General features: G+C 51.4%; 12 protein-coding genes and 1 non-coding gene across 13 annotated transcripts; 3 read left to right on the top strand and 10 right to left on the bottom strand.

Annotated features, from left to right (window-relative positions):
• Nucleotides 1-14: 14 nt before the first annotated feature.
• Nucleotides 15-897, bottom strand: BJY04DRAFT_214720 (major facilitator superfamily domain-containing protein; the record flags this gene model as incomplete). Its single annotated transcript, XM_073715282.1, has 2 exons — nucleotides 15-833; nucleotides 880-897. The coding sequence occupies 2 exons, from the start codon at nucleotides 895-897 to the stop codon at nucleotides 15-17; spliced, it is 837 nt and encodes a 278-aa protein (XP_073574650.1).
• A 529-nt stretch (nucleotides 898-1426) lies between these two features.
• BJY04DRAFT_205523 (Zn(II)2Cys6 transcription factor) lies at nucleotides 1427-3031 on the bottom strand (the record flags this gene model as incomplete). The annotated part of the gene is made up of 3 exons (XM_073713606.1): nucleotides 1427-2114; nucleotides 2166-2613; nucleotides 2665-3031. 3 exons carry the CDS (start codon nucleotides 3029-3031, stop codon nucleotides 1427-1429), a joined length of 1503 nt encoding a protein of 500 aa, XP_073574651.1.
• Nucleotides 3032-5030: 1999 nt separating this feature from the next.
• On the bottom strand, nucleotides 5031-5954 carry BJY04DRAFT_214722 (DUF4188 domain-containing protein; the record flags this gene model as incomplete). Its single annotated transcript, XM_073715283.1, has 1 exon — nucleotides 5031-5954. One exon carries the CDS (start codon nucleotides 5952-5954, stop codon nucleotides 5031-5033), a length of 924 nt encoding a protein of 307 aa, XP_073574652.1.
• A 325-nt stretch (nucleotides 5955-6279) lies between these two features.
• BJY04DRAFT_155348 (uncharacterized protein) lies at nucleotides 6280-6779 on the bottom strand. The gene has a single exon (XM_073708944.1). The coding sequence runs from the start codon at nucleotides 6663-6665 to the stop codon at nucleotides 6333-6335; it is 333 nt and encodes a 110-aa protein (XP_073574653.1). The 5' UTR covers nucleotides 6666-6779; the 3' UTR covers nucleotides 6280-6332.
• Nucleotides 6601-8623, bottom strand: BJY04DRAFT_180871 (SGNH/GDSL hydrolase family protein). Its single transcript, XM_073710122.1, has 11 exons — nucleotides 8327-8623; nucleotides 8271-8277; nucleotides 8184-8220; nucleotides 8079-8131; nucleotides 7909-8030; nucleotides 7844-7862; nucleotides 7708-7797; nucleotides 7565-7658; nucleotides 7458-7517; nucleotides 7164-7400; nucleotides 6601-7100 (listed from the first exon to the last, which is right to left on the bottom strand). The coding sequence occupies exons 1-11, from the start codon at nucleotides 8529-8531 to the stop codon at nucleotides 6795-6797; spliced, it is 1230 nt and encodes a 409-aa protein (XP_073574654.1). The 5' UTR covers nucleotides 8532-8623; the 3' UTR covers nucleotides 6601-6794.
• Nucleotides 8624-8908: 285 nt separating this feature from the next.
• Nucleotides 8909-10159, bottom strand: BJY04DRAFT_180880 (uncharacterized protein). Its single transcript, XM_073710123.1, has one exon. It carries the CDS (start codon nucleotides 9845-9847, stop codon nucleotides 9059-9061), a length of 789 nt encoding a protein of 262 aa, XP_073574655.1. The 5' UTR covers nucleotides 9848-10159; the 3' UTR covers nucleotides 8909-9058.
• Nucleotides 10160-10314: 155 nt separating this feature from the next.
• BJY04DRAFT_155448 (MDR family MFS transporter) lies at nucleotides 10315-12540 on the bottom strand. Its single transcript, XM_073708946.1, has 4 exons — nucleotides 12104-12540; nucleotides 11976-12051; nucleotides 11616-11926; nucleotides 10315-11564 (listed from the first exon to the last, which is right to left on the bottom strand). Exons 1-4 carry the CDS (start codon nucleotides 12314-12316, stop codon nucleotides 10461-10463), a joined length of 1704 nt encoding a protein of 567 aa, XP_073574656.1. The 5' UTR covers nucleotides 12317-12540; the 3' UTR covers nucleotides 10315-10460.
• A 270-nt stretch (nucleotides 12541-12810) lies between these two features.
• Nucleotides 12811-14095, bottom strand: BJY04DRAFT_214726 (arrestin family protein; the record flags this gene model as incomplete). Its single annotated transcript, XM_073715284.1, has 5 exons — nucleotides 12811-12996; nucleotides 13042-13461; nucleotides 13506-13797; nucleotides 13844-13987; nucleotides 14037-14095. 5 exons carry the CDS (start codon nucleotides 14093-14095, stop codon nucleotides 12811-12813), a joined length of 1101 nt encoding a protein of 366 aa, XP_073574657.1.
• Nucleotides 14096-14828: 733 nt separating this feature from the next.
• BJY04DRAFT_205526 (HpcH/HpaI aldolase family protein) lies at nucleotides 14829-15665 on the bottom strand (the record flags this gene model as incomplete). The annotated part of the gene is made up of 2 exons (XM_073713607.1): nucleotides 14829-15403; nucleotides 15434-15665. 2 exons carry the CDS (start codon nucleotides 15663-15665, stop codon nucleotides 14829-14831), a joined length of 807 nt encoding a protein of 268 aa, XP_073574658.1.
• Nucleotides 15666-15761: 96 nt separating this feature from the next.
• BJY04DRAFT_155389 (uncharacterized protein) lies at nucleotides 15762-16837 on the top strand. The gene has a single exon (XM_073708945.1). The coding sequence runs from the start codon at nucleotides 15843-15845 to the stop codon at nucleotides 16530-16532; it is 690 nt and encodes a 229-aa protein (XP_073574659.1). The 5' UTR covers nucleotides 15762-15842; the 3' UTR covers nucleotides 16533-16837.
• Nucleotides 16838-17121: 284 nt separating this feature from the next.
• BJY04DRAFT_232370 (uncharacterized protein) lies at nucleotides 17122-18495 on the bottom strand. Its single transcript, XM_073719741.1, has 3 exons — nucleotides 18030-18495; nucleotides 17601-17925; nucleotides 17122-17503 (listed from the first exon to the last, which is right to left on the bottom strand). Exons 1-3 carry the CDS (start codon nucleotides 18437-18439, stop codon nucleotides 17153-17155), a joined length of 1086 nt encoding a protein of 361 aa, XP_073574660.1. The 5' UTR covers nucleotides 18440-18495; the 3' UTR covers nucleotides 17122-17152.
• A 682-nt stretch (nucleotides 18496-19177) lies between these two features.
• BJY04DRAFT_t31 lies at nucleotides 19178-19286 on the top strand. The gene has a single exon. It is a non-coding gene; the product is annotated as a tRNA-Leu (tRNA).
• Nucleotides 19287-19306: 20 nt separating this feature from the next.
• On the top strand, nucleotides 19307-21202 carry BJY04DRAFT_232372 (NAD-dependent succinate-semialdehyde dehydrogenase; the record flags this gene model as incomplete). Its single annotated transcript, XM_073719742.1, has 2 exons — nucleotides 19307-21034; nucleotides 21082-21202. The coding sequence occupies exons 1-2, from the start codon at nucleotides 19668-19670 to the stop codon at nucleotides 21200-21202; spliced, it is 1488 nt and encodes a 495-aa protein (XP_073574661.1). The 5' UTR covers nucleotides 19307-19667.
• Nucleotides 21203-22359: the final 1157 nt, after the last annotated feature.

The raw sequence follows: 22359 nt of genomic DNA on the forward strand, positions 1-22359 counted from the left end.
GGGCGGCTAGCTTACTAGAGAACAGAGTAGAGGAGGAAGACACCAAGGCTGCCGTAGAGAAAGAGCAGTGCAATCGCGAGCGGGGTCATGTACTTCACAGCGAAAATATCGCCGGGCAAGAGTGGATTTTTTACCACCCATCCTTCGACGTAGGTCATGATACCTAGGAGGATGATCCCCAGGACAAAGCAGACGGGGATGTATGGAGTCCGCCAGCCCTGCGGCGCGTATGCACTGTGTGCTATCGCAAAAACGAATAATACTGTCCCGGATATCGAGAGAGCACATCCGTACCAGTCCATCGTCGCGCTGTTTCCTCTTGTTTCTTGATAATCCCGCGGGATATAGAATATCGAGGAGAGTGTTGTGATGGCGGACAGAATCGCACCGAGGAAAAAATACCACCGCCATGTGAGGTACTGACTGCTTAGTCCCGAGAAGAAGATTCCGATAAAGAAACCTAGTGCTGCGCACGCGCCGTAGAGACTGAAGACGAAGTTCTTGCGCGGGCCTGGTCGGTAGGTTTTACCTAAGATCATGACGCCGGAGGGGAGAAACGCGGCAAGTCCGAGACCCTGAAGAGCGCGGCAGATGACTAGCATCAACCATGACTGGGACACACCGCATAGGATCGAGGAGATGGTCAACCATCCAGCGCCAGCAATATAGATGGCGTACCCACCGAACATATCAGTCAACCGACCGAAGATCAGCAGGGTAGAGGTGACGGCGAGAGAGAGCGATGTGGCCGGCCATATCGCGGACTCGGCGGGGAAATCGAGTTCCTCGATTAGAGTTGGTAGGAGGACGTTTGACCCTGAGATATAGTACTCCTATTGTGGATTAGCATGGTCAATAGATAATGCGCGACCGACGTACCGCTAGAATCTGGGACATGATAATAGAGAAGCAAAATGCGACTTCAGACCACGCCCCTGAAAACGACGGCGGTCGCTCTCGCCCGAGCCTTTCTAGAGAAATTTGGTCGAAATTGCCGACATTGCTGGACGAGGGTGTATCTTGCCCCGTTTCTTTCGGCGACGTCATCATCCGGTGTTTGAGTGTGGTGGAAAGTAGCAATGTTTCATGGCTTCAGCGAGCAAGCTCCGACGGGGTACATATAACCTGCAGTCCGTGCAAGCCATTATATAGAAGCCGTTGTGCCGCTCACTGCATTTGTATCTCGTAATACTCTCCCAAGACCTTCTTATTGGGGTAGTTGGTCGGAGAGCGGCGGAAAAATAGCTTCCTCAAAGGCTTGGCTCAAGGTCCGTGAAAGCAGCCAGTGGTTGTGCTTTAAAATGTGCAGTCATGGCCAGATGGTGGAGCACTGGAGAGGACCCAGTAAGCCGGAATAGGAAGTTCAGGGGAGTGGCGGGCCCAACCACAGTCCACACCACAAGACGCCAAACCGAACCGAACCAAGCTATAGCAGCAGCCAATCGTGGCTCAGCTGGCAAATATCGAAAATCCAATCACTCACCTCCGCTTTATGAGTGTCGATGTTGATCCAGTGGGCTTGGAGGATTTTGGCTGCGTGTGTGACGTTCAAGCACTTTGTATCCATCCAGAAACTCTCAAGAGCTTGGATGAGAATGTCTCGTTGGAGCTGGGACTCAGATTCGAGACCTGCGACCGTGATGGACCAGAGAATGCATTTCAGGAGATTGGACCCGTGCTGAAGTGAATTGATGATCCCGACGAGCTCTGCGACCACGGAGTCTTGGTTTGTTCGGATTTGCTCAAGGGCGTCGAGGACACGGCGCCCGTATAGCATCGCTCCAAGCTGATATGTCCGAGCAAGCTTGCAAAGATCGTCGATATCTCGCGTGACACTTTCCTGCGGGAGCGCTGTCGCCCACGTTTTGCAGTCAAATTCCCTGACGGCATCATAAACCGAAATGACTTCGTGTATGGAAGCTTGGTCCGAGCGGTTTCCATTGGCAATCAGGTCGCGCTGCAAGGAAAAAAATTGCACTGCAGTCAAAATGTATTCTGGGCAGCCGAGGAAGGACTCTTCGACCACATCTTGAAGCAGATTGGCAGACTCGTCGATGGAGCTTGACTTGGATAACAGTTCAGGTCGCACAAAGGTGGCTCCAAGTGCTTCAATCCTAGACAGTATGAGTTTCGTACATCAGACGAGATTGGAGCGGGTGAGATACAGATGCGTTTGCTTGACGATGAATTTGCGAATCCGTTGCAATGTACGACCGGGATCATGCGTCGGCGTTAAAGCCATCAGACTCTTCGCGCCTTCAAGGTGGTAGTTCCACCGGTCGCAACCGGACTCCACGAGGTCAAGGAAAACCAAGAGGAAGACACTAGCCACAGTGGAGTCGTGGTATGACCGCTGCGCAGTCAATGACTTGGAAAGTCCCTGGATGGCGCCGTGCTTGAACCGTAGAGCCTCGCCGTCCACATTCGGCGAGACTGAAGAAGCTTGCGTGGGAGTTGAAGAGAATGGCTGATTGAAGTTAGCTCGATGGCGAGCTGCCAAAGCGCAGATAGCATCGAGGAGAACTGCATCATTCAGCGCCAGGGGTATCAGACTGCGAAACGGATTGTTGTCGCTATCATAGACGATCAAGAGCTGGCAGATGCGGTCATTGTCTGTACGCTGTCAGCGGGTGCAATTTCGGAACATCCGCAATGAGCACCGACAGTAGTCTAAATAGTAATGCTTCAAACGATCCAAGTTAGACAATGCTACATCATTCAGAGAGCCCGGCAGGCTTGTCTGGGCCGAATGAGTGGGCACCAAATCCACAAGTGAGAAAGTCTGTGCCTGTTGCAAGATTCCTACCGGCGTAGTGGATCGTGTATCAACCTGCTCGACCGGGGATGAGCAGACTGAATTGTCCTGGTGAGATCGTCCGCGCATGTTCCCGCGGATTGCGACACCCTGCACCCAGCGAATCGGCCTCTTATCTAGACATTTTAGTCCGGCCTTTTGACATTTCAGACAAGGCGTCTGAGTCCGATCGCAATTGATGTGCCGCCGGCGGCAGGTGTAACAAGCATCTATCATCGGGATGATGGTGTTATATGTGATGGCTTGGTGGTTGCGGAGATGCAAGAGTAATGCTGTCTGCCGACTCGTCCATCATGCCCGTTGTGGCCTGAGGCATGTATCCATCACGTGGCTTTATAGATAGAGCGAGAGAATTCGCAGGACATCTAACGATTAAGACAAACGGAGTACGTGATGGCTATTTACATGGTGAAAAACGCACGGGGGAATTCTTGACGTTGGGTTGACGCTGCGAACAGTATACCCTTGCCCCCAGCTGTGGTACCTCAAGCGGGTACGATGCTGGTTTACATGGATACAATGTAGCACTATATGACATGTGCAGCGCTAGTTGGTTGGTTTCATGATCAGGCTGTGGATCTGGAATATAAGACCTTTGCCTAGACATGCACGTAAGCTTCTGGACATAGGAAATTGCTACCATATAGGTAACAAAGCTTGGTCTTGCTGTTCCCGGTCACTAACTCTCAGCATGCCAGGACATCCTATAAACACGCCCTCGACAGGAGCGGTACGATTCTTGAAGCTAGCACATCTCCAGACCTGTGTGTTGAGTTTCAGGTGCCTATTTCCAAATCGAACACCTGCCTCCAGAACCCATCTCGCAGACTCGAGATGATTGCTGGAATCGAGATCGTCCACGAACGCCGAGGAAGGACCTCTATCCATTGAATTCCATATTATCTTAACCGTCATATGAGTTCCCATGATCCCTGCCGATTTTCTAGCCATCGGATGCCAGGAGCCGTTCATTTTAGAGCGTAACCCATACTGCAAGGCCATACTAAACACGATGGCGTCACTCTTGTGCGCTAGAATAAGAAACACATCCTCTCAGTCGCAGGTTGCTCGATTGATAAGAAGTGGAAACCTGGAAAAAGGCCGACTTGGGAAACCAGACTGGGGTTGCAGTGCAAGGCTAGGATTGGTTCTGCGCGTATTCAGCTCGCTTGTTGTCACTCAACGCAAAAATGTCGAAGAATTCCGATAGGCTGCTTATCCAATTCTTTGCTTCCTCCTCACCCAAATCTCCTTATCATCTGACGCTGTCGAGCAATCACGAAGCTGTACTTCCCAAACCTTTAACTTGTAATTCCCGCGGTCCGCCTTGCCGGAGAACAGATCAAATGACCACCCATGCTTCGGACAGGTAATTCCGGCACTCAATGCGATTCCAAAATCCTCAATGTCAAAGAGACTTCCTTGAGACAGTGGGAAGGAGGAATGTGGGCATTGCTAGTCACCATATCAGCAAAATGAGGAGATGCGGATAGATTGCGACGGACGTACATGATCAATAGCATGAACAGCTCCCTTGTACTTGAAAACAAGAACTTGATCTTTCAGATCCCCCGGGAGGTTGATATCTGTGGGTGTCGGACTCTCGCTGGTGGCTGGAGGGATCTTGAAGGCTTTGCACTGTGTTGTTACTTGGCAGTCGGTGTCGGGAGTGATGTCGGGGAGGTCTGAGGCGAGGCCGATGCGGTGCCATGATGCATCTGGCCGTGAGCTTCGGAAAAAAGGAATCATACTTCTGATTGGTAACTTGATAACCAATTCTGGGTGAAAGGCTGAGCATGAAAGACTGGAAGTCTGTGGAGGTGGGTGTAAATTCCTTCGGCGGGCCCACTGCGGCTGCTGCCGACCTCGGAGCCGCCGGTTTGATGTATATACACAGTAGTCGATGCCACGATGGAACACATATGGTGGTTATTGAAACAGAGCATGAACATCACTTTGCCACGCGATATCTAGTTCATTAACCGCAACCGTGCTAATCAGCGTGAAACGCTACCAAAGGCAGGCCGGCATCTAATGAACCGCAGGAAGCTCTCCATTGCTACCTACTACCTTTAGCACTGCTCACTGCTCGGTCATTCTTTCCCGCATATGCCCCCTGCGCGACTATAAACCCCCCTTCTCCCTTGGAACACCGCACCATTCAGCTCCTTTTCACACAGTTCACAGTGTCACACCCACCCCTCTTCAATGCCATTCAAATGGGCATGTCATAAAGCTCATCCCCCTCCATCTCCCTCTCCCTCAAATAGCTCATCCCCTTCAACCGTCCCGACGCACTCCTCAACACCCCCTTCTGCTCGATAACCCCCCGAGCCCACCCCTCCTGAACCTCCCCCTTTACACTCTTCCGAAACGGAAACATAGCCCCTCCCATTCCCGTCGGATGGCTCTGCGCATAGATGTTCTCCCAATGGCCTTCCGGAACCACATAAGTCTCATGGTAAATCGCGATATGCGGATACTTTTTCACAACCTGACCCCACCAGCGGACTGTATCCATGTGCAGTTCGTCGTGCGCGAATTTGTGTAACGACTCGTAATCTCGGAGGTAGAAAACCGTCACGATCTCGTTCCCGCTATCATGCGTCTGGCCTATCCAGGTCTTCATATTCAGTAGTCCGTACTCTTCAGATCGTTCTTTGTATGAGGCGACCAGGGCGTCTCCACGCTTCCCTAGCTCCGCGAAGCCCGGTGCCAAAATCCCGAGCGGGTGGTTGCATTTTGAACCGAGGAGAAAGACAACGATGCCCTTGGACGATGGTTCGGAGCCGAAACTTCCGTCCGGGTTTGGGTGTTGTGAGCCGTATTTTGTCTTTATAATGCCGTCGAGATACCGATTTCGGGTCAGGCCGGTGGCCATGAGGGTTGTGTCGACGGCTTTGTAGAGGGTGAGGAGGATGGCGGGGAGGAGGGCGAGAGATCCGAAGAGGGTGAGTAGGGCACCTTGGAATAAAGCGCCGAGGAGAAGCCAGGTTGTTATTGTGAAGTTGTCGCGGAAGACGGGAGAGAGGCTTTCTTCGCCAACTGAAAGGGGAGTTTGGCTGATTGTTTTTCCTGCTGGGAGGATGTGCGCCGGAAGGAGGGGGGTGAAGGGTTTAGATTGCGACTTGGGTGCCATATTGTGTGCAGGAATTATATCGGGATTACCTAGCAGGTGCGGGCCAATGGATAGTATGGGAGCTATAGAGATGGGAAAAGACGAGAAGGCCGGTGCGGATGGAACTTGGTAGGTTATGTAGTGCACCTGCAGGCCCACGTCTGACACCTAGTATAGGGCTGATGGCCAGCTGTACCGCGTTTGTACCGCGCTGGGATGATGGAGCGCGGAGAAAAGACCAATGGTTGTACAAAATTAGGTGCGCTGAAAGCACTGGAAAAGTGAGATTTTAGCGTAAATCAAGGATCCAGGAGCGAGGCTGGCCGCTGCAGAGACTCGAGAGGGAAGGGTCAATAAGTTGCTTGATTTCGCGGCTCGCCAACCAGTAGTACATACCCCTTAGTAAAGCGCCCTGTTGTTTCCTGGCCTGAAGATTGATCCCATTCGAAGTGCGGGTTTGCGGGAATCGCTGCCGTTCCCGCCAGGATTGATGAGCAGGCAGGCCAATTGGACTAGACCAATAGGCCCACAGTGCATGAAGTAATGATCATATGGAGCCTTAAAAAGGAGCCATGATACGTCCGCTATCCCTCTTGAGATTAGAAGGAGGGCGCAGCACGCCTTATCAAGAAATAATGCTGGCCAGTCTGAGATATACGAAGGTAAAGTGCCTGATAAGGTGAACCAGCGAATCACCACAGAAGACAATGAAGAAATAAACAGGACATCCATGCCCTCTTATGTATCATGTCATAATGTACAGCTTCTAGATCCACCCCTATTTTCATCGCGCGTGGTATATAAAAATATATATAAAAAGAATCTAAGCCCCGTCTTTGCTTGCAAGAAGAAGAGAAAAAACTAATAATTCTCCATGTTATTCCAGTACAGCGTTCCGTGCTGCATCTCACCTCTTGGGTTCAACTCCCACCCGAGCATCAGGTTCGTCCACTGCAACATATGGCTCGCGATCTTGACGTGGCCAACGTCCGTGGGGTGGTTCTTGGGGTTGATGTCGTTATGTCCAAGGATGCCGTCGGTGTGGAAAAGATGCACAAAGCGCCACTTGCGGTCCTTGAAGTGTTCGTAGACGCGGGTGATTTCTTCTTCATACACGCTGTTTTGGTTGTATTCGGCGCCTTCTTGTTTCCAAACGCCCCATTGGGTCTATGAAAGCCGTGTTAGTCACTATCGTGAAGGAAAGGGGCGGAGAGAAGATGGGGAGCGTACCATGATGACGATCTCAGCATCAGGCCAGTGTTTGTGGACGTTCTCAATCACATCGATGTAGTTCTGGTAGAATTCTTCTCCAGGAATCTCGTTCGGATGGCGGTGGTCATTGCCGCCCATCTGGATAATGACCAGGTCGGCGGGCTGCTCGGCGGACACGTCCCACTCTTCCGGCTCGCGACCGTACATGCCGCCAGCTCGGGAACCGGGGTCAGAAGCTCGGTGCCACCACCAGATCTATCTCTGTTAGACTTGCGGCTTGCGACTTGCGGACCGTAGTGAGGGCAAGCATACCGTTCCATGGACACCGCCACCGTAGCACGCCATGTCAGCGAGACATGCTCCAGGGTAGGCCTAAATCGTTAGAGATGATCAAGCTGAGATTGCCGTCGAGTACAAACCGTGATTCCAAATTCCACATTGCCCAGGCCTTGTGCGTAGATGAAGGCCCATGAGGAGATGGTTTCGTACGTAGCATATTGTCCACCCGTGATTCTGTTGTTATTAGAGGTTTGTCATGACGGACAGTTGCGTAAGAACGTACGATCCTCCGATAATCTCAATCTTCTTCTTAAACGTTGGTGGCTTCGTAAGGTGGTCATCGACGTCGACGGAAACACCGGCGATCTGGACTGTGCGAAGTATGAGCGGAAGTCGTGAAAGCGAATCGATGTACTTATCCTATGCCCCAATTCGTGACTATGACGGTTAGCTTGCGCCATGACAATTGCGAGATTGCTCGTACCTCTCATTTCGAAAACATGGTCGCCATCGGTGGGTAGCTCTTCATAATGCGTTCCCTCACCGATAAACTGGTACGTCGCGTCGTGGGTGACGTTTGTGAATAACCAGTCGAGTGTTCCAATCCTGCCTCACATTATTACCAGTTCATCGAATCCCAAGCGAAAGTCGTACCGATAAGCGACGAGCGTTCCCTCGTTCGTGTGTTCACCGAAACTCAACGCAAGCTGTATAACACTGTCAACGCGGCTCGTATGGAGAAGATCGGATCGCTCGCACCTTTTTGCCAGAAAACTGCACCTTCAGACCCGGTGCTCTGTCGAAGGGTTAGTGAGGAATGCAGAGGATAGGAGGCGAGAGACACACGACCACCCTATCATGGTTAGTTAGCGCAATCGATAGCGAGAAAACAGTAGACATACAGGAAATGTGTTTACTGTCCCATCTCCCCTTGTAAGAGATCTCAGGTGCATCGGCATCGTAGTTCCTCCACGAACTGTCAAGATCGATGGCGGACAGCTGGCCCGGGTAAGGATCGTCTCTGGGCTGGCCGTTCTGGAGAATCGTAGCGGAAACACTCAGCGACCAGAGCAGAATGGCCGTGAGCTGGAAGCGCGCGAACCACATTGTGTACCGTCGGGCTCGAGCAACATCAAGAGGCTACCGTCAAACAGCTGGATAGGTCGGAGAGGCGGCCAGAATGTTGTGTTGTAACTTGCAGGGTCTGGCAGAACCGGTCCCGGTCGCCGCTGAAAAAGAGGCGCTAACGATGGCGCGAGCCAAGGATAGGCTAGCCTTATGAAACTAATTGGAGATGAGGCCAGATAGGCCAATCAGATGCCCTGCAGTTGCGAGGAACGGGCGTGGAATTTGGGAAAAAAGGGGCAGCCTTACGGTGGAGGTTGCTTCCCCGCCAGGCCCAGCGCTCACTGGCAGACGGCACTTATTTTTAGCGGTCTCATCTCATGAACAGCCCCTGATACTGATACTGATGGCTCCCATTGCATTTGTGAAGTTGATATTCTGATTGAAAGAGGATAAACTGTAATATACTCTCCAAATAAAGCTCTGACCCCTGAGTGCCTGGAAGACAAAAGTTAATGGCACATGATGTCACGTGATGTCAGCTAGCTATCACCAGCCTGAGGCAACAGCTACAGCTTGGAAAACATCTGCTCTCTCTGACTCCGCACATCCAACTCCTGCGTCCACGTACTCCGTGGCTGCGTATACAAGTACCAATAGATCTTTGCCAAATCCTCCGGCTGCATCAGATACAGGTCCTTCTCCTTCAATTTCTCTTCCTCGCCATCCCTCTCCCACCGCCGTCGCACTACCCCGCCGACAATATCGCTTTCCACGGGCCCATCCACAAGAACATGCGCCGCGTGGATCCCCCGACTCTGAAACTCCCTTGCGATAATCTGCGATAACGACCTCAGACCAAATTTCCCGGGACTAAACGAACTCAACCCGGCGCTCCCCCGAATCGATCCCGTCGCGCCCGTGAAGATAATCGTCCCCGCAGATCGTTCGAGCATATCGGGAAGAACACATTTCGTCGCGAAGAATGCCCCGAAGAGGTTGATGCGCGTGAAATTCTCAAACTCCTCGCTCTCCGTCTCGAGAATCGTCCTTGGTGTGAACCGTCTCGAACCGGCGTTATAGATAAGCACATGCACAGGGCCGAGCTCGGACTTTATAAGGGTGAAGGTGGAGCGGAGGCTAGACTCGGAGCGCGCGTCCGTGACATAGTATTTTGAGGCGGTTTCACCGTGTTGGGAGTTTATGGAGGATTGGATTGAGGCGAGCTTGGATTCGGTGCGGGAGAGGAGGGCCACGGTGAAGCCTTGCGCGGCGAAGTGATGGGAGACAGCGGAGCCGATCCCAGGTCCGACGCCTATTACTGCGAGGACGGGTTTGGAGGTAGGATTGAGGGACATGGTGGTGATCTAGGTAGGTTGTAGCCGGGTGTCGTAGCGGTCGTAGGGAATGGTCATGCGGATGGTTTGTGGATAAGTCGTAGTTGATATAAGGACCCTCAACAACCGTAGCCGAGGTCGGTATAGTGAGGATTAGAATTGATCGATGATAGAATGCGCGGCGTGATGTTCGGTGATGATGGAATCCGGGGGTGGATTAAGATTACTGATCGAGCCGAGGACCAAGCCGAACCTTAAGGTGAGTGAGGGGTGTGCCGACAAAACAGAGCACAAGCTTCCAGCAACAGCTGGGTTCAGCTGTCTACTTTTCGTCTCCAGCTTCTTTCTCATTTGTCTTGTATCTTCGCTTATTTGTGACGCCCAAGAAGCTCTCGTTGAGGTCGCGACCGACAGTCTCTTTGCTGGATAGATATTCCCGTACCGCTGACATACTTGCAATGAGTACACAAAGATACAGCTACTCAGAAAATCGTCTTTTAATTGAGGTATAATTCTCTATAAAATTAAGTAGTCGTCTATCCATTAATCAATCATGACAGGAGATGTCCAAACCATTAGTACATGCAAAACAAGCAGATCCACAAATCTCTCTCTCTCAATCACTGACACCCCTCTAATTCTCACCCTTTGCCTCAACATCCCCCTCTACCTTCTCATTCTTCCCCTTCTTCAGTGTCTGATCACTCTCCAAAGCCCTATTCAAATCATAGCTCTCCGTCAAAAGACTCAACGCAAATGCAACTCCACAGACCGCACAACCCACCGCATACACGATCCTCAGAGAGTCCGTGTACGCAGTCCGCAGCGCCAACTTCTCCGCGCCATCAGCCATATGCTTGATCACTTCGACCAAGCCCGCAGCATCTTGAGAGAGTTCACTCGCGCGCTCTGCAAGACCAAGTTCCGTGTATTGGAGAAGGTTGTGGTACATTCTGTTTTGGAAGACGACGCCTCCGATCGCGACGCCGACAGCTTGCCCCATTGCGCGGAAGAAGGAGAACATCCCGACTGCAATGGCGAGGGTGTCGTTTGTGGCAGAAGCTTGGATTGCGAAGCCGATACTGGGAAACAGCAAACCGAGTCCGATACCCGGGACGATATTGATGAAGATCCAAGCCGGGATTGAGGTGTCGACGTCCATGTAGCAGAGAAGACCAAGGCCAAAGGTTGAAAGGAACCAACCTAGCCAGATCGCCCAGCGGTAGTGGCCGAATTTCGTGACTAGGATTCCGACCACGGCGGCGGAGGGCGCGACGGTGAATGTTGCTGGGAAGAGGGCGACACCTGCCATTATGGGGCTGTAGCCCTTGACGGCTTCGTAGTAGAGGGGTTGGTAGTAGAGCATACACCAGAGGACTAAGCCCTGCAGGAAGGAGCCGGCGAAGGAAACGCTCGCGGTACGGTTCTGGAAGATCTTTGGTGGGATAATCGGGTCAGTGGCGTAGCGGGCTTCATAGACTGTGAAGACAATGATGCCGACGGCGCCGATGATTAGGGGCACGAGAGTGCGCCATGAAGACCATGAGTAGAGGATTCCACCCCATGTGAGCGGGATCAGGAAGGAGGAGAGTGAGCCAACGAAGATGATTGTGCCAATGTAGTCGATTCGTTTGAGCTTCTCAGCTAGAGAGGTCGGGATTATGTTGAGTTTCAGGAAGAGAATTATCGTCACCAGACTGATCCCGATGAAGGGAAAGTTGATGTAGAAGATCCAGCGCTATGTTCATCAGTATTTGCGGTCGTATAGGGGTGAGTGTGGGAGGCATACCCAGCTAACATCCTGCGCAAAACCACCACCGAGGATTGGACCGGTAACAGATCCAACACTCCACATGGCCGAGAGAATACCAAAGTACTGGCCTCGGAGACGCAGCGGGACTAGATCAGTGACGATGACTTCGCTTAGCGCGATGAGGCCCCCGCCGCCGACACCCTGAATTGAGCGGCCAACGAGCATGTGCGTGAAGTTGTCGGCGACAGAGCAGACGACTGTGCCAATGAAGAAGAGAGTCAACGCAATCAAAACCAGCGGACGGCGGCCAAAGATGCTTGAGAGGGAGGCGAAGTTGGGTTGGAAAACTGGGGTTGTCAGTTATGGCTGTAGTAGAAGTATTGAGATGGTCATTACCTGTCGACGATAGAAGGAAAGAGGTACCACTCCAGAAAGCTTCAATGGCTGTTCCACCGAGATCTCTCGTGATGATCTATCATTGTCAGTCCGCATTCCATAGAATCAACAAGACCGTAGAGACCAACCGGTAAGGCAACCGAGATACTCGTTCCGTCCAACGCAACCATCAAGGTCAACACCGACAAGGTAAAGAACGCCAGCTGTCCGCGGCGGCCAAGCACAAACTCGTCCATCTCAGGAGTAATATTGTCCGGCTTCACAGGGCTGGCGCGTCCAGAGCTTTCGGTGGCAGCCTCAGAGTCGCGGCCGTCAACCGCAAGAACCTCTTCTTTCGTCATGACGATTTAGCTTAGTGAGTGATAGAGAAAACGAAGCTTTGTGCCAAGGATAGACAAGCAAAGGCAAGCTACTTGATGTTCGTGATTGATATTGGTGGTCCATTTTGAGAAGCGATGTAAGGGGTGATATATACACAAAGGCTGGTACTTGAAACTGCCCAACGGAGTAATACAGTAGCCGAATGGATTGAGTCAGAGTGTAGATAGTTGTGATGGAGCTGGCTAACGAGAGCCATCAAGAATCAAGATGGTGCTCGGGCCAACAAGAAGCGGGAGGCCGAAAAGGATTCATCCGAGAGTTCAGTTCATCCGAGTCAGTGCGAGTCAGTGCGTGGTCAGAGCCGCGGATGGTTGTTGGCCCGAGTGAGCAGTTACTGCCTGAGGCTGCACTCATTAACAAGTTGACAAGTTGACTTGGAATCAATCTACCTAGTATTCTTCTAATTGATGTCATCACTCATAACAGCGTTAATATACAAGCCTAACCCGCCCTATCATGGCAAGTTCGTATTCTCCACCATTCGGTCCGATTCGTGCTGTCCATACGCCGGAGGAGCTTCGTTGTTATGGTCTTGATTGATGCCCGCCGGAGATACAGCTGTATTCCCGTTCGCAGAGCCTTCATCCCATACTCGAAAATGCGGAGATAGGTATATCGCGACCGGAATAGTCAACCGCAGCTGACCTGTCAGTATAGTTCTTGTTACTAGAAAGGGCGCCCATACCTCGCTAAGATGCCCGTCGGGATTCTTCAGCCGAGCATTGACCTGGAGCTTGTGATGCACTCTGATTCCCATCACCTCGGTGTCCTGGATGCACTGTCCTAGCCCGCGCGGAAGCTGCAGTGCTCGCGCGAATTGACATCCCTCCGTCGCCTTGACTCCGTCTTCTGTCGTCTGGTCTTCGATATCATGGCGGTCGCTCAGTAGAATGGTGGTTGTGGTGTCCTCGCCAGGCCTCGGCTCGCCCTCACTCAGCATGAGATCTCGTATCTCTAGCAGCTGCGATTCGATGTACTGGATCTGCAGACCCTCCAGCAAGGGTGCGAATTGATAGTTGACTTCAAGCGAGGAACCAAATGCGACAATCTTGTTTGGAATCTCAATTCGATACGCGATCTTCTCCGACCACGTCTCATCGAGTGTCTTCACTGTCAGCTGGTACCGCCACCAGGGTGGTGAGTACATACCAGGTCAGCCATATACGTCGTCGGTACCCGAATAATCCGCAATGGTTTATGGAATGTGATATCCTTTCCGCGCTTTCGACCAATCTCAGCCGTGAAGGAATATTCAATCGACGCCACCTTCATCCCCTCCACCGTCTCCGGCAGCGATCCCTCGAGAAGCACGCTGAATGGAAATTTGTAGTCCCCAACTGGGAGTATTTGTGGCGTGGTCCGATAGGGATCATGGAACTCCCACGATTGTGTAAAGAAAACCTCCTCCCGTGACTTCTTCCAGCTGGTCCGTGTCGGAAGTCTATGGTGGTCAGCTCCGAGTTCCCCGTGGAAGATACATCACTCACGCGACGCGCCGTACGCCAGAAAGATGCAAGCGAATATGCTTGACGACTAACGGCTCATTGAATCGGAAGGTAAGGTTCCCCTTCAGGTAAACAGCGAGCGCCTCTTGTTCTGAGCCCTCAAACGCAACGTAATCCTTATCGAGCCTGTCGCGCGTCAACTGAAATTCTTCAACGAAGTAGAAATCACACCTACTCGACATTGAAATACTCTCGCAGATGCTGTGTCTTCCCCTTCAGGTGATGCAGCGTCATTGTTCGCTCTAATTGTTCGGCGCAAGTGAAGATAACAAGATGCTGAATCCAAAAAATGACGACCAGAATGGGCAGCGCCTGTGTTCAAAAACCTTTCCAATGGTGATATTGACAGCTGACAGTGATGTTATGGTGAGGACAACGGTGGGTTGCCGCCGCAATAGGCCGCTTAAATATGGAAATCACCCCTCGGATGAACTTGCTGTCCATTGTTGCATGATAAACTTTTCAGCCTGGATCTTTCTTGAACATTAAATGATTATTAGCCGATTACATAGCCTTTCGTCTTGGATCGGGCCGATTTCAGGTACGTAGTGTTCGGTGGCACATGCAACGAACAGCCCATAAATCAATCAGGCCGGACTAGGAACCGGGTCGGTGATCTCATTCTAGCAGCCGCACTCCTTCCAGGGAAGTAAAAGCATTAGCGCTTACGAGTGGTTGGCTCAGGATACGTGGCTGGCCTGTTACCACTGACTACCCAACGACTTCAGCTCGCATTATCGTGTGGATGCGCATGAACCGCCCATATAGAGGATGATGTGTTTTAGGGAAAGACCGGAGCTGATCGTCAGAAGACTTTTATTGCTGCGCAGGCTAAATATGGTAGCGCTAGAGTGCCCTACATGGCTAGCCCCCGTCAGCCCACTCAGCCGTGGTCTTCGCCTCGGCCTGACGTCGTCTCGCAAGCTCTCCCAAACTGGTAGACAACGAGCGAGCCAATGGTTCTTGGTTACATTCCCCCGTAGGGCTGAGATATATCTTCCACCGCATGAGCGAAAGCTCCCCTGAACACCTGTTTCAAACCAACCATATCCGTCATAACACTAATCATTCGAAACCCCTGGTCCGCATATCTCCTCCCCTGCTCCCCAGAGTCACAATAAATCTCACTAATCTTGCCAGCATTTTTCGCAGCTTCACTAACCCTTTGAATGGCCCGCACAAGCTCGATATCATAGCCCCCGTCCGCACGAACTGGATGTCCAATGGCAATCCCCAGATCAAACGGCCCTACAAATAGTACATCAACCCCGTCAACAGCCGCAATCTCTTCAACAGCGTCAAATGCACCTTTAGTTTCGATTTGCACGGCAATCACGAGACTCTCATCCGCTTGCTCCAAGTACTCCCTCCCCGTTAACTCCCTCACACCCCCACATGGGATATGCTGAACGAACTTCTCAATCGCCAAAAGACTCTCAAACCCCCTATTCCCCTTAGGTGGGAACCTCGAAGCCCTCACAACCTTCTCCACATCACCCACACTCTCGACCACAGGAACAAGGATCCCATGCGCGCCACTGTCTCACGCGCGTTTGATCATCCAGTGCTGACCCTCTGGAACTCGGACAATAGGAGACACGCCGCATGCTGCAGCCGCGGCGACGATTTCATGCATGCCGTCGTCGGAGATGTTGCCGTGTTCGAGGTCGACCAGAAGCCAGGAGATGTAGGGGGAGGAGCGGCAGAGCGTGCGGGTCAGGTTTGTACCGGGGAGCATTTGCCAGCCACCATAGGCGGGGGTGTCTGTTTTGAGGGTGCGGAGGAGACGGTTGGCGGATTGCATCGTGGTTGTGGGTGAGGTGAGAGGGTAGGTATGTCGAGGTGGTCGTAGTCAGGACTCAAGGCGGGCTAGGTAGGGAGAGTGTACTCTTTGTGCATGGTACGTAGTGTATAGCTACCGCATCTTCAAGGTGCCTTTATCCTGTTGATTGGATCTTGGGGGTCGCAACAGGTGAAGGGAATGGAAGCCGATACGGATAGTCTACCTCATCGAGCACACGCGACAGCTGCGGTAATAATGACCGTAACTCTGAAGCAAACCCCATTGAATGGCCAGCACATTCTCGGACGTGGCGGAGCAATGAGTATCCTTGCTACGCTACGTGGGTCAGTTACCCTATCTCGGATTCCTCACCCGATCCCCCAGCACCCGGATTCCACAGGCGATCCGAGCCGTTCCGCCACCCCGGATTCTTACCCAGGCATACATCACAAGGCAAGACCCATGCAACCTGCATACGTAGAGATAAGGTCATGCATAGGAGGCAAACAATTGGGTCGTCTTATCTATACTCGCTGCTACCGGCCTGCCAGTAGATCCTCTACTAGCTTGCCATTAATGTCTATGCCATCTTATCACAATGCCCTTGAACTAAATCCGCGCATTGATCTTGAAAGGGTCCTTCGCTATCTCGTCTCGACCCTATCTTCGCTCGCTGCGGTTCATGCACTCGTCATTGTGTGCAAATGGGCTTATCTCTCGCTTTATGGCCACGGGAGACTTGATAGCAGGTCTTGTCATCCTCTTCATTCCACCCGCATTGGCGAGTTGCAGCTGGAAAAAGAACAGAAAGCAAGTAAGCGCTCTGCTCGGGCATTGAGAGATGACATTCGGCCGAAGAAGCGGCTTCCAATTAGCAACGGTCTATAAGGTCACCATACCCCATTTTCCTTTTTTGGTGATGAAGGGGGTTCGGATTGCCGAGCCTGCGAAGTCTTGTGGTTGAAGGTCCGTCTCTAGTGCTGTAGTCTATGCCCCAGGTAGCGCTTGGGAGCTTTCAACTGATTTCCCTACTCGAGAGGATTTTGCGAGTGTGGCGTCGTAGCTAGCATTCGCTATTGGCGTGTTGTATTCCCTTTTCTAGCGAAGTATTTACTGTTATTCATTGCTGCTCTCGAGGACGAATTCTGTACCTAGGATTTCTCTCTTCAATGCTTTTAACGAGTTAAAACACGACACAAGTACATGATTGCTCTTAACTTTCCAGATTTACTTTCTCCACTGGGGATTCATTGCTTAGGACACCACGATGCTGGCGACCATAGTTACGAGATACAGTCTCCAGTTGGAGTCGTGCAATCTGCCATCAAACAGGGGTCGACTTGCTCCTATCTATGACGACGGACTCTGAAGATTATGTGGAAATCCGCTTATTTAGATAAATCAAATATGCAAATAACAACAAACAAGGGCTCAATTTCGATACACGCAGAAAAGAAAGTCAACCTAAGCAAGACATGAATCATCTTCACCCATCTTCCAACAAACCCCTACTCAACAACATACATCTCCCTCAGAATACTATCCAAAAACTCCCTCTGCTCCTCAACCCACTTCCTCGCCCCCTCAACATTAAACTCCTGTCCTGCAACCTCCCTAGCTCTCTCCTCTTTCCTCATAACCCTAATTCTCTCCTCAAGGACCTCAAGCCTATATTCAAAATACTGCGGGTATAATTCGGACAAGTTACTGATCCCCCTCACGCCGACGAGGATGGTTTCGTCCCGGACTGTGGGATCTCTGGGACGGAAGGGCGTAACCATTGTTATCCGTTCGCGGCCGCCCATGGCCTTTAGTGCTTGGTGTTTGAGATAGCGGCCTTGCATTACGACGGAGTAGCCCTATCATTACCCAAATATTAGTCCTGCTGTAGATGGCTATTACATACGGAGACAGGGACTGGTGACAGGAGAGTGTGCGAGGTCATATGAGACATACCATAGCCGGCCCTCGAACCTTCTTAACCTCCCCTGATGGCAGACTGATTGCCGTCTCACCCCCGACCATGTTTGTGCAATCTGAGAGCATTGTAACGCAGACGAAGGGGAAGGAGTCGTAATGCCACGCGAAAGCAGGGACGTTGTCGTCATCAGTCGAGGTCTTTGTGGCATGGTCACTGCTTGTGTCTTCGTCGTCCTTCACGGCAACGTTGATGTTTGCAATCTCGTAGTCGTAGGCTGGAATCAGGTCTATTCCTGCGGCGAAGGAGACTTTCGATAGCACTTCGGGGGATTTCCAGACGGAGTAGGTGAAGGGGGCTCGTCTGTAAATATATCTTGTTAGTGATTGGCTATATAATCAGACGTTGTGAGATAAAACAGGGAGTGGAAGGAAGGTATATCGAATAAGAGAAAGTTGAATACAAACCCGTGCCCCATTCCCCTAATCATGTTCGAGCAGAAACTACTCTTATACTGGCAGTTCTCCAGCACATCATCACTGAAGATCTCCGCCCTCATTTGCTTGATCGCTTCGGGCGTGAAAAGCTTGAATGGTTCAGAGATCGCATTGAGTGAGATTCCCGCCCCTTCGAGATCAAAGTCGGCCATCTTGTGGATTTTCTCGGGCGGGGCGTAGTCGAGGTGGTCATCGGGGTTGAAGGCACGCTTTTGACCGATGGCTAGTTTGGCATTCTCAATGAGTGACTTGGGGAGACGGCGTGTTGGGCGAGTTGCTCTCTTTGTGGTAGGGCCGATTACAACAGGGGCGATTGCGCTTGGTTTGAGTCTGGAGGAGGTGGTGGACGTGGTTTCGGGGAGAAGCGCAGAGGGTGCCATTGTGACAAGAGTTGATATAGATCGAAAGGTAGATTTTATGAAATCTTAGAAGCTTGTCTCCTAATAAATGCCAATAGCTAGATGAGGGTATTCAAGGTCTTACTTATAGCCAGCTCACTCCCATCCAGCCCTCCCCTTCAACCATACTCCGGGGTATGTTTATCAGGGCTACTCCGCAGTCATGGTCACGCGAACAACCACGGCCAAACAAACACACGTAGCCGGGTCCGTTTTCCTTTCTTCGTGATAGTGTGTTCAGCATGACTGATCGGGTACCTCATCATGATCCTCCCGAGCGTCAGAAATAGAACCCGAACGCCCCTCGGGAGTGTATCGCGAGGTCCCATTGGGCCACGGATGCCTATCTATAAAGCGGGGATCAACACAGTCGGGTACAATATCCGATGCAGGTTGATAATGTCGCAGATCTACTTGGGAGGGCCTAGATTTCGAGTCTGGCTGGATCGACCTGTTGTTGGTGGTCATGGGGATGGATGAAGTGCTCCCCAAAGGGGGCAGTGGAAGGTAGCTGACTGGTGTACGTGTAGCTATGATAGACTCGTGAACCTTGCCTCACTGTTGAGAATGATGTTCCTAACGATATTCGAACACAGTACCTCGCCCCAAAACTCTGAATATCTTACAAATTCCTGAAATGGTGGTTCCAGAGCAGTTGATCCTGGTCTCGCTGTTTTTAAGCTCATAATGTCAAAATTTGACACTCTTTTCATCCAATAAGGCAACGTGGCCGAGTGGTTAAGGCGCTAGCTTCAGGCTGCTTAGTGATCAACATCATCATAGTACCCGCTAGTGGGAAACCGCGCGCGTTCGAATCGCGCCGTTGTCATTTCTCTTTTTTTGTTTCTTGTTCTCTTGACCGACTCGACTCGTCTGCAAGCCACAAACCCCTCCACAAGCATCCCGCGGGGATAATGTGTCCGCTTATGGTCAAAACGAATACACCTCACTGTCATTATACGACACACCAATTACGTACTCTAATCGTTTCCTCCGCACTTCGTTGCTCATCCCTTGTGGTCATTCCTACGTAGCGATCGATATATCTCTCGCTTTTCGAACCCGAGCCGAGGACAGCCTATCGGGATCTAATCCCTAGCCTTGCTCACAAAGATATAGATAGATAGGTATGTAGAGCAGATAATAACCTCCGAAATTCTTTTCCAGTCGCTCTCCGTTTCTATTCCCACGAAACCAAATCTCCCACAAAATGGCCACTCTCTCCCTTAAAAACCCGTCGCTTCTGATTCAGTCCGCCTACATAAACGGCGTCTGGACAGCCTCTCAATCCTCCGCCACATTTACCATCACAAATCCAGCCACCAACACTCCCATCGGAACATGTCCTGAATCCAACCTCTCCGACCTACAATCCGCAATATCCTCCGCCGCAACCGCATTCCCCACCTGGCGCTCTCTTCCCGGACGAACCCGAGGGCGCATCCTGCGCCGTATTTCCGACCTACTGCTCGAAAACAAAGAAGATCTTGGTAAAATCATCACCGCCGAAAATGGTAAATCAAAAGGCGATGCAGAAGGCGAAGTCGTCTTCTCCGCCAGTTTTTTCGAGTGGTTTGCCGAGGAGGCGCCGAGGATCTATGGAGATGTCATCCCGCATAGTAACGCTTCTTCGCGGGCGTCTGTCATAAAGGAGCCGGTGGGTGTATGCGGGTTGATTCTACCCTGGAATTTCCCCATGGCGATGGGGGCGAGGAAGATTGCGGCTGCATTGGCCGCTGGGTGCACGGTTGTAATCAAGAGCGATGGATTGACACCGTTTTCGACGAATGCGCTTGTTGCCCTTGCGGAGAAGGCGGGGCTTCCAAAGGGGGTGATTAATGTCGTTACGGCGTTGAACAACACCCCGCAGCTTGGGCTGGCGCTCTGTGAGAGTGAGGTTGTCAAGAAGATTTCATTTACTGGGTCGACACGTGTCGGGAAGTTGCTGATGAGGCAGAGCAGTGAGAGTTTGAAGAAACTCAGTCTGGAGCTGGGCGGAAATGCGCCATTTATTGTGTTTGATGACGCTGATATTGAGGTTGCGGTGGCCAGTGCACTGGTCAGCAAGTTCAAGGTTACAGGGCAGACTTGCGTTTGTGCGAATCGGATTTATGTTCAGGCTGGAGTTTATGAGAAGTTTAGTGGGCGGCTTGTGGAGGAGGTGGGGAAGTTCAAGGTTGGCAATGGGCTTGTGGATCACTCTGCTACGCATGGGCCGTTGACGACGGGGGTGGTCAAGGTTGAGGAGCATGTCAAGGATGCGGTGAGGAAGAAGGCGAGGGTCTTGCTGGGTGGGAAGAGGTTGCCTGACCTGGGAGAGAACTTCCACGAGTTGACCATCTTGGCGGATGTCGATGATAGTATGAAGGTGATGAATGAGGAGACTTTTGGCCCGTTGGCTGCGCTGGCGAGGTTTGACACCGAGGAGGAGGTTATTGGGCGAGCCAACAGGTGTGATGTTGGATTGGCGTCGTATATCATCACGACCGATTTGGCCAGGGCTCATCGAGTGTCCGAGAGCTTGCAGTTCGGAATGGTTGCTATCAATACAGGCGTCATCTCGGATGCTGCTGCACCGTATGTTCTTCTATTATCACAGGTCATGATTACGCTAACGACTATAGGTTTGGTGGAGTCAAGCACTCAGGCTTCGGGCGCGAGGGAAGCAAGTACGGCCTGGACGACTATCTAACCATCAAGACGATCATCACTGGAGGAATAAACACAGTCTATGCCCATCTGTAGCTTAGGTAACAATGCTGTCAGAGGAAGTTATGGTTCTATTGACTGTGCAAAATTCAAATGATGCCCGTAGATTAGGATGAAGGACTCGTCTCGAGACAAAACTTCGATTGTGCTTCATTAAAAGGCGGCCCGCTCTTGATTTAGACACGAGCTCACAGCGTAAGCCTATACCTGTATATGCCTTCGACGAATCCTGTTTACCCACCTCGATATTTCGTAGAACTCCAACAGTGTAGCGCATGGGCTCTGCTGATATATCGATTCATAGCCTGGGGTTTATTGAGCCCGCAGATCTCCGCATAGTTCGAGCTATCCACCCTGCCCCATGAAGGCCCTGATAATGGTTGTCTCAATTCGGTCCTATCTCGGTTATGTGCTGTCGATCTTCGGGAAGGAAACCCGACGGTGGGGAAACTGCTGCTAGCTACCACACCAGCAGCGACCGCATAAGGTAAAAATACCCTGAAAAGGCAAAACAGAGGTACTTTGCATAGTCCGACATTATACAGCCAAGATAAATCAGCCCTCGAAGCCTTTTTATAGTTGCTGAATAGTTCCTGCTTTGCGGGAAAGTTGAAGAGGACACCTTCCTGCACGAGTAACATAAGGAGAACAGGGACGAGGAGCTCGAATTGCATGTGCCCAGTACCATCAAGCGTCAAGGCTGCCAGTTTTTGATCAAGGAACTCCTTTCCACGGCTAAGTCGTTCTACCATATCATTTGGTATATTCCCCCCAGATCTGCACTCAGCGAGCTTGAAGCGCCGACATATTGTGAGGAACGCTGCTAGAGAGTGGACAATGCAGTCTGGGATTGAGATGGAGTCTGGATACCTAGCTTTTGCATTCGGTTGGTTTAATTCTGATGATCCAGCAAGTACTTGAAGCTCTGTGGGAACAGCCAGGTTCTGCTATGGTCGGAATCCTTCTGGATCATAGCTAGCTAGGCGGTATCGTAGATGGACACAGACATCGAGCTGAATCCAACATTAGAGTCTGTCTCCGAGGAGATCTTCTGTACCAGCGCACGGGCATGGTACTTGAGAGTGACGGACGACATTGGCTACAGGCTCTCTACTTGGATTGGGAAGGCAAACTGGCATAATGCTTGCAGTGAGAAGCAAGTGTCAAATTCACACAAATAACGTCAAATTCAC

This window comes from Aspergillus karnatakaensis (assembly GCF_047715665.1).
Source record: "Aspergillus karnatakaensis strain CBS 102800 unplaced genomic scaffold BJY04scaffold_8, whole genome shotgun sequence".
Taxonomy (NCBI): domain Eukaryota; kingdom Fungi; phylum Ascomycota; class Eurotiomycetes; order Eurotiales; family Aspergillaceae; genus Aspergillus; species Aspergillus karnatakaensis.

Bases quoted from the DNA above. Each gene is read 5' to 3' on its own strand.
- BJY04DRAFT_155348 (XM_073708944.1), bottom strand. From the start codon at position 6,665: ATGGATGTCCTGTTTATTTCTTCATTGTCTTCTGTGGTGATTCGCTGG.
- BJY04DRAFT_180871 (XM_073710122.1), bottom strand. From the start codon at position 8,531: ATGTGGTTCGCGCGCTTCCAGCTCACGGCCATTCTGCTCTGGTCGCTG. The intron at 8,132-8,183 runs GTGCGAGCGATC...AGTGTTATACAG, and splicing joins TGCAGTTTTCTGGCAAAAAG to CTTGCGTTGAGTTTCGGTGA. The intron at 7,101-7,163 runs GTACGCTCCCCA...CGGCTTTCATAG, and splicing joins ATGCTGAGATCGTCATCATG to ACCCAATGGGGCGTTTGGAA.
- BJY04DRAFT_180880 (XM_073710123.1), bottom strand. From the start codon at position 9,847: ATGTCCCTCAATCCTACCTCCAAACCCGTCCTCGCAGTAATAGGCGTC.
- BJY04DRAFT_155448 (XM_073708946.1), bottom strand. From the start codon at position 12,316: ATGACGAAAGAAGAGGTTCTTGCGGTTGACGGCCGCGACTCTGAGGCT. The intron at 12,052-12,103 runs GTTGGTCTCTAC...TGACAATGATAG, and splicing joins GTATCTCGGTTGCCTTACCG to ATCATCACGAGAGATCTCGG. The intron at 11,927-11,975 runs GTAATGACCATC...TGACAACCCCAG, and splicing joins TTTCCTTCTATCGTCGACAG to TTTTCCAACCCAACTTCGCC.
- BJY04DRAFT_155389 (XM_073708945.1), top strand. From the start codon at position 15,843: ATGGAAGCCGATACGGATAGTCTACCTCATCGAGCACACGCGACAGCT.
- BJY04DRAFT_232370 (XM_073719741.1), bottom strand. From the start codon at position 18,439: ATGGCACCCTCTGCGCTTCTCCCCGAAACCACGTCCACCACCTCCTCC. The intron at 17,926-18,029 runs GTTTGTATTCAA...ATATATTTACAG, and splicing joins ATTAGGGGAATGGGGCACGG to ACGAGCCCCCTTCACCTACT. The intron at 17,504-17,600 runs GTATGTCTCATA...GGGTAATGATAG, and splicing joins AGGTTCGAGGGCCGGCTATG to GGCTACTCCGTCGTAATGCA.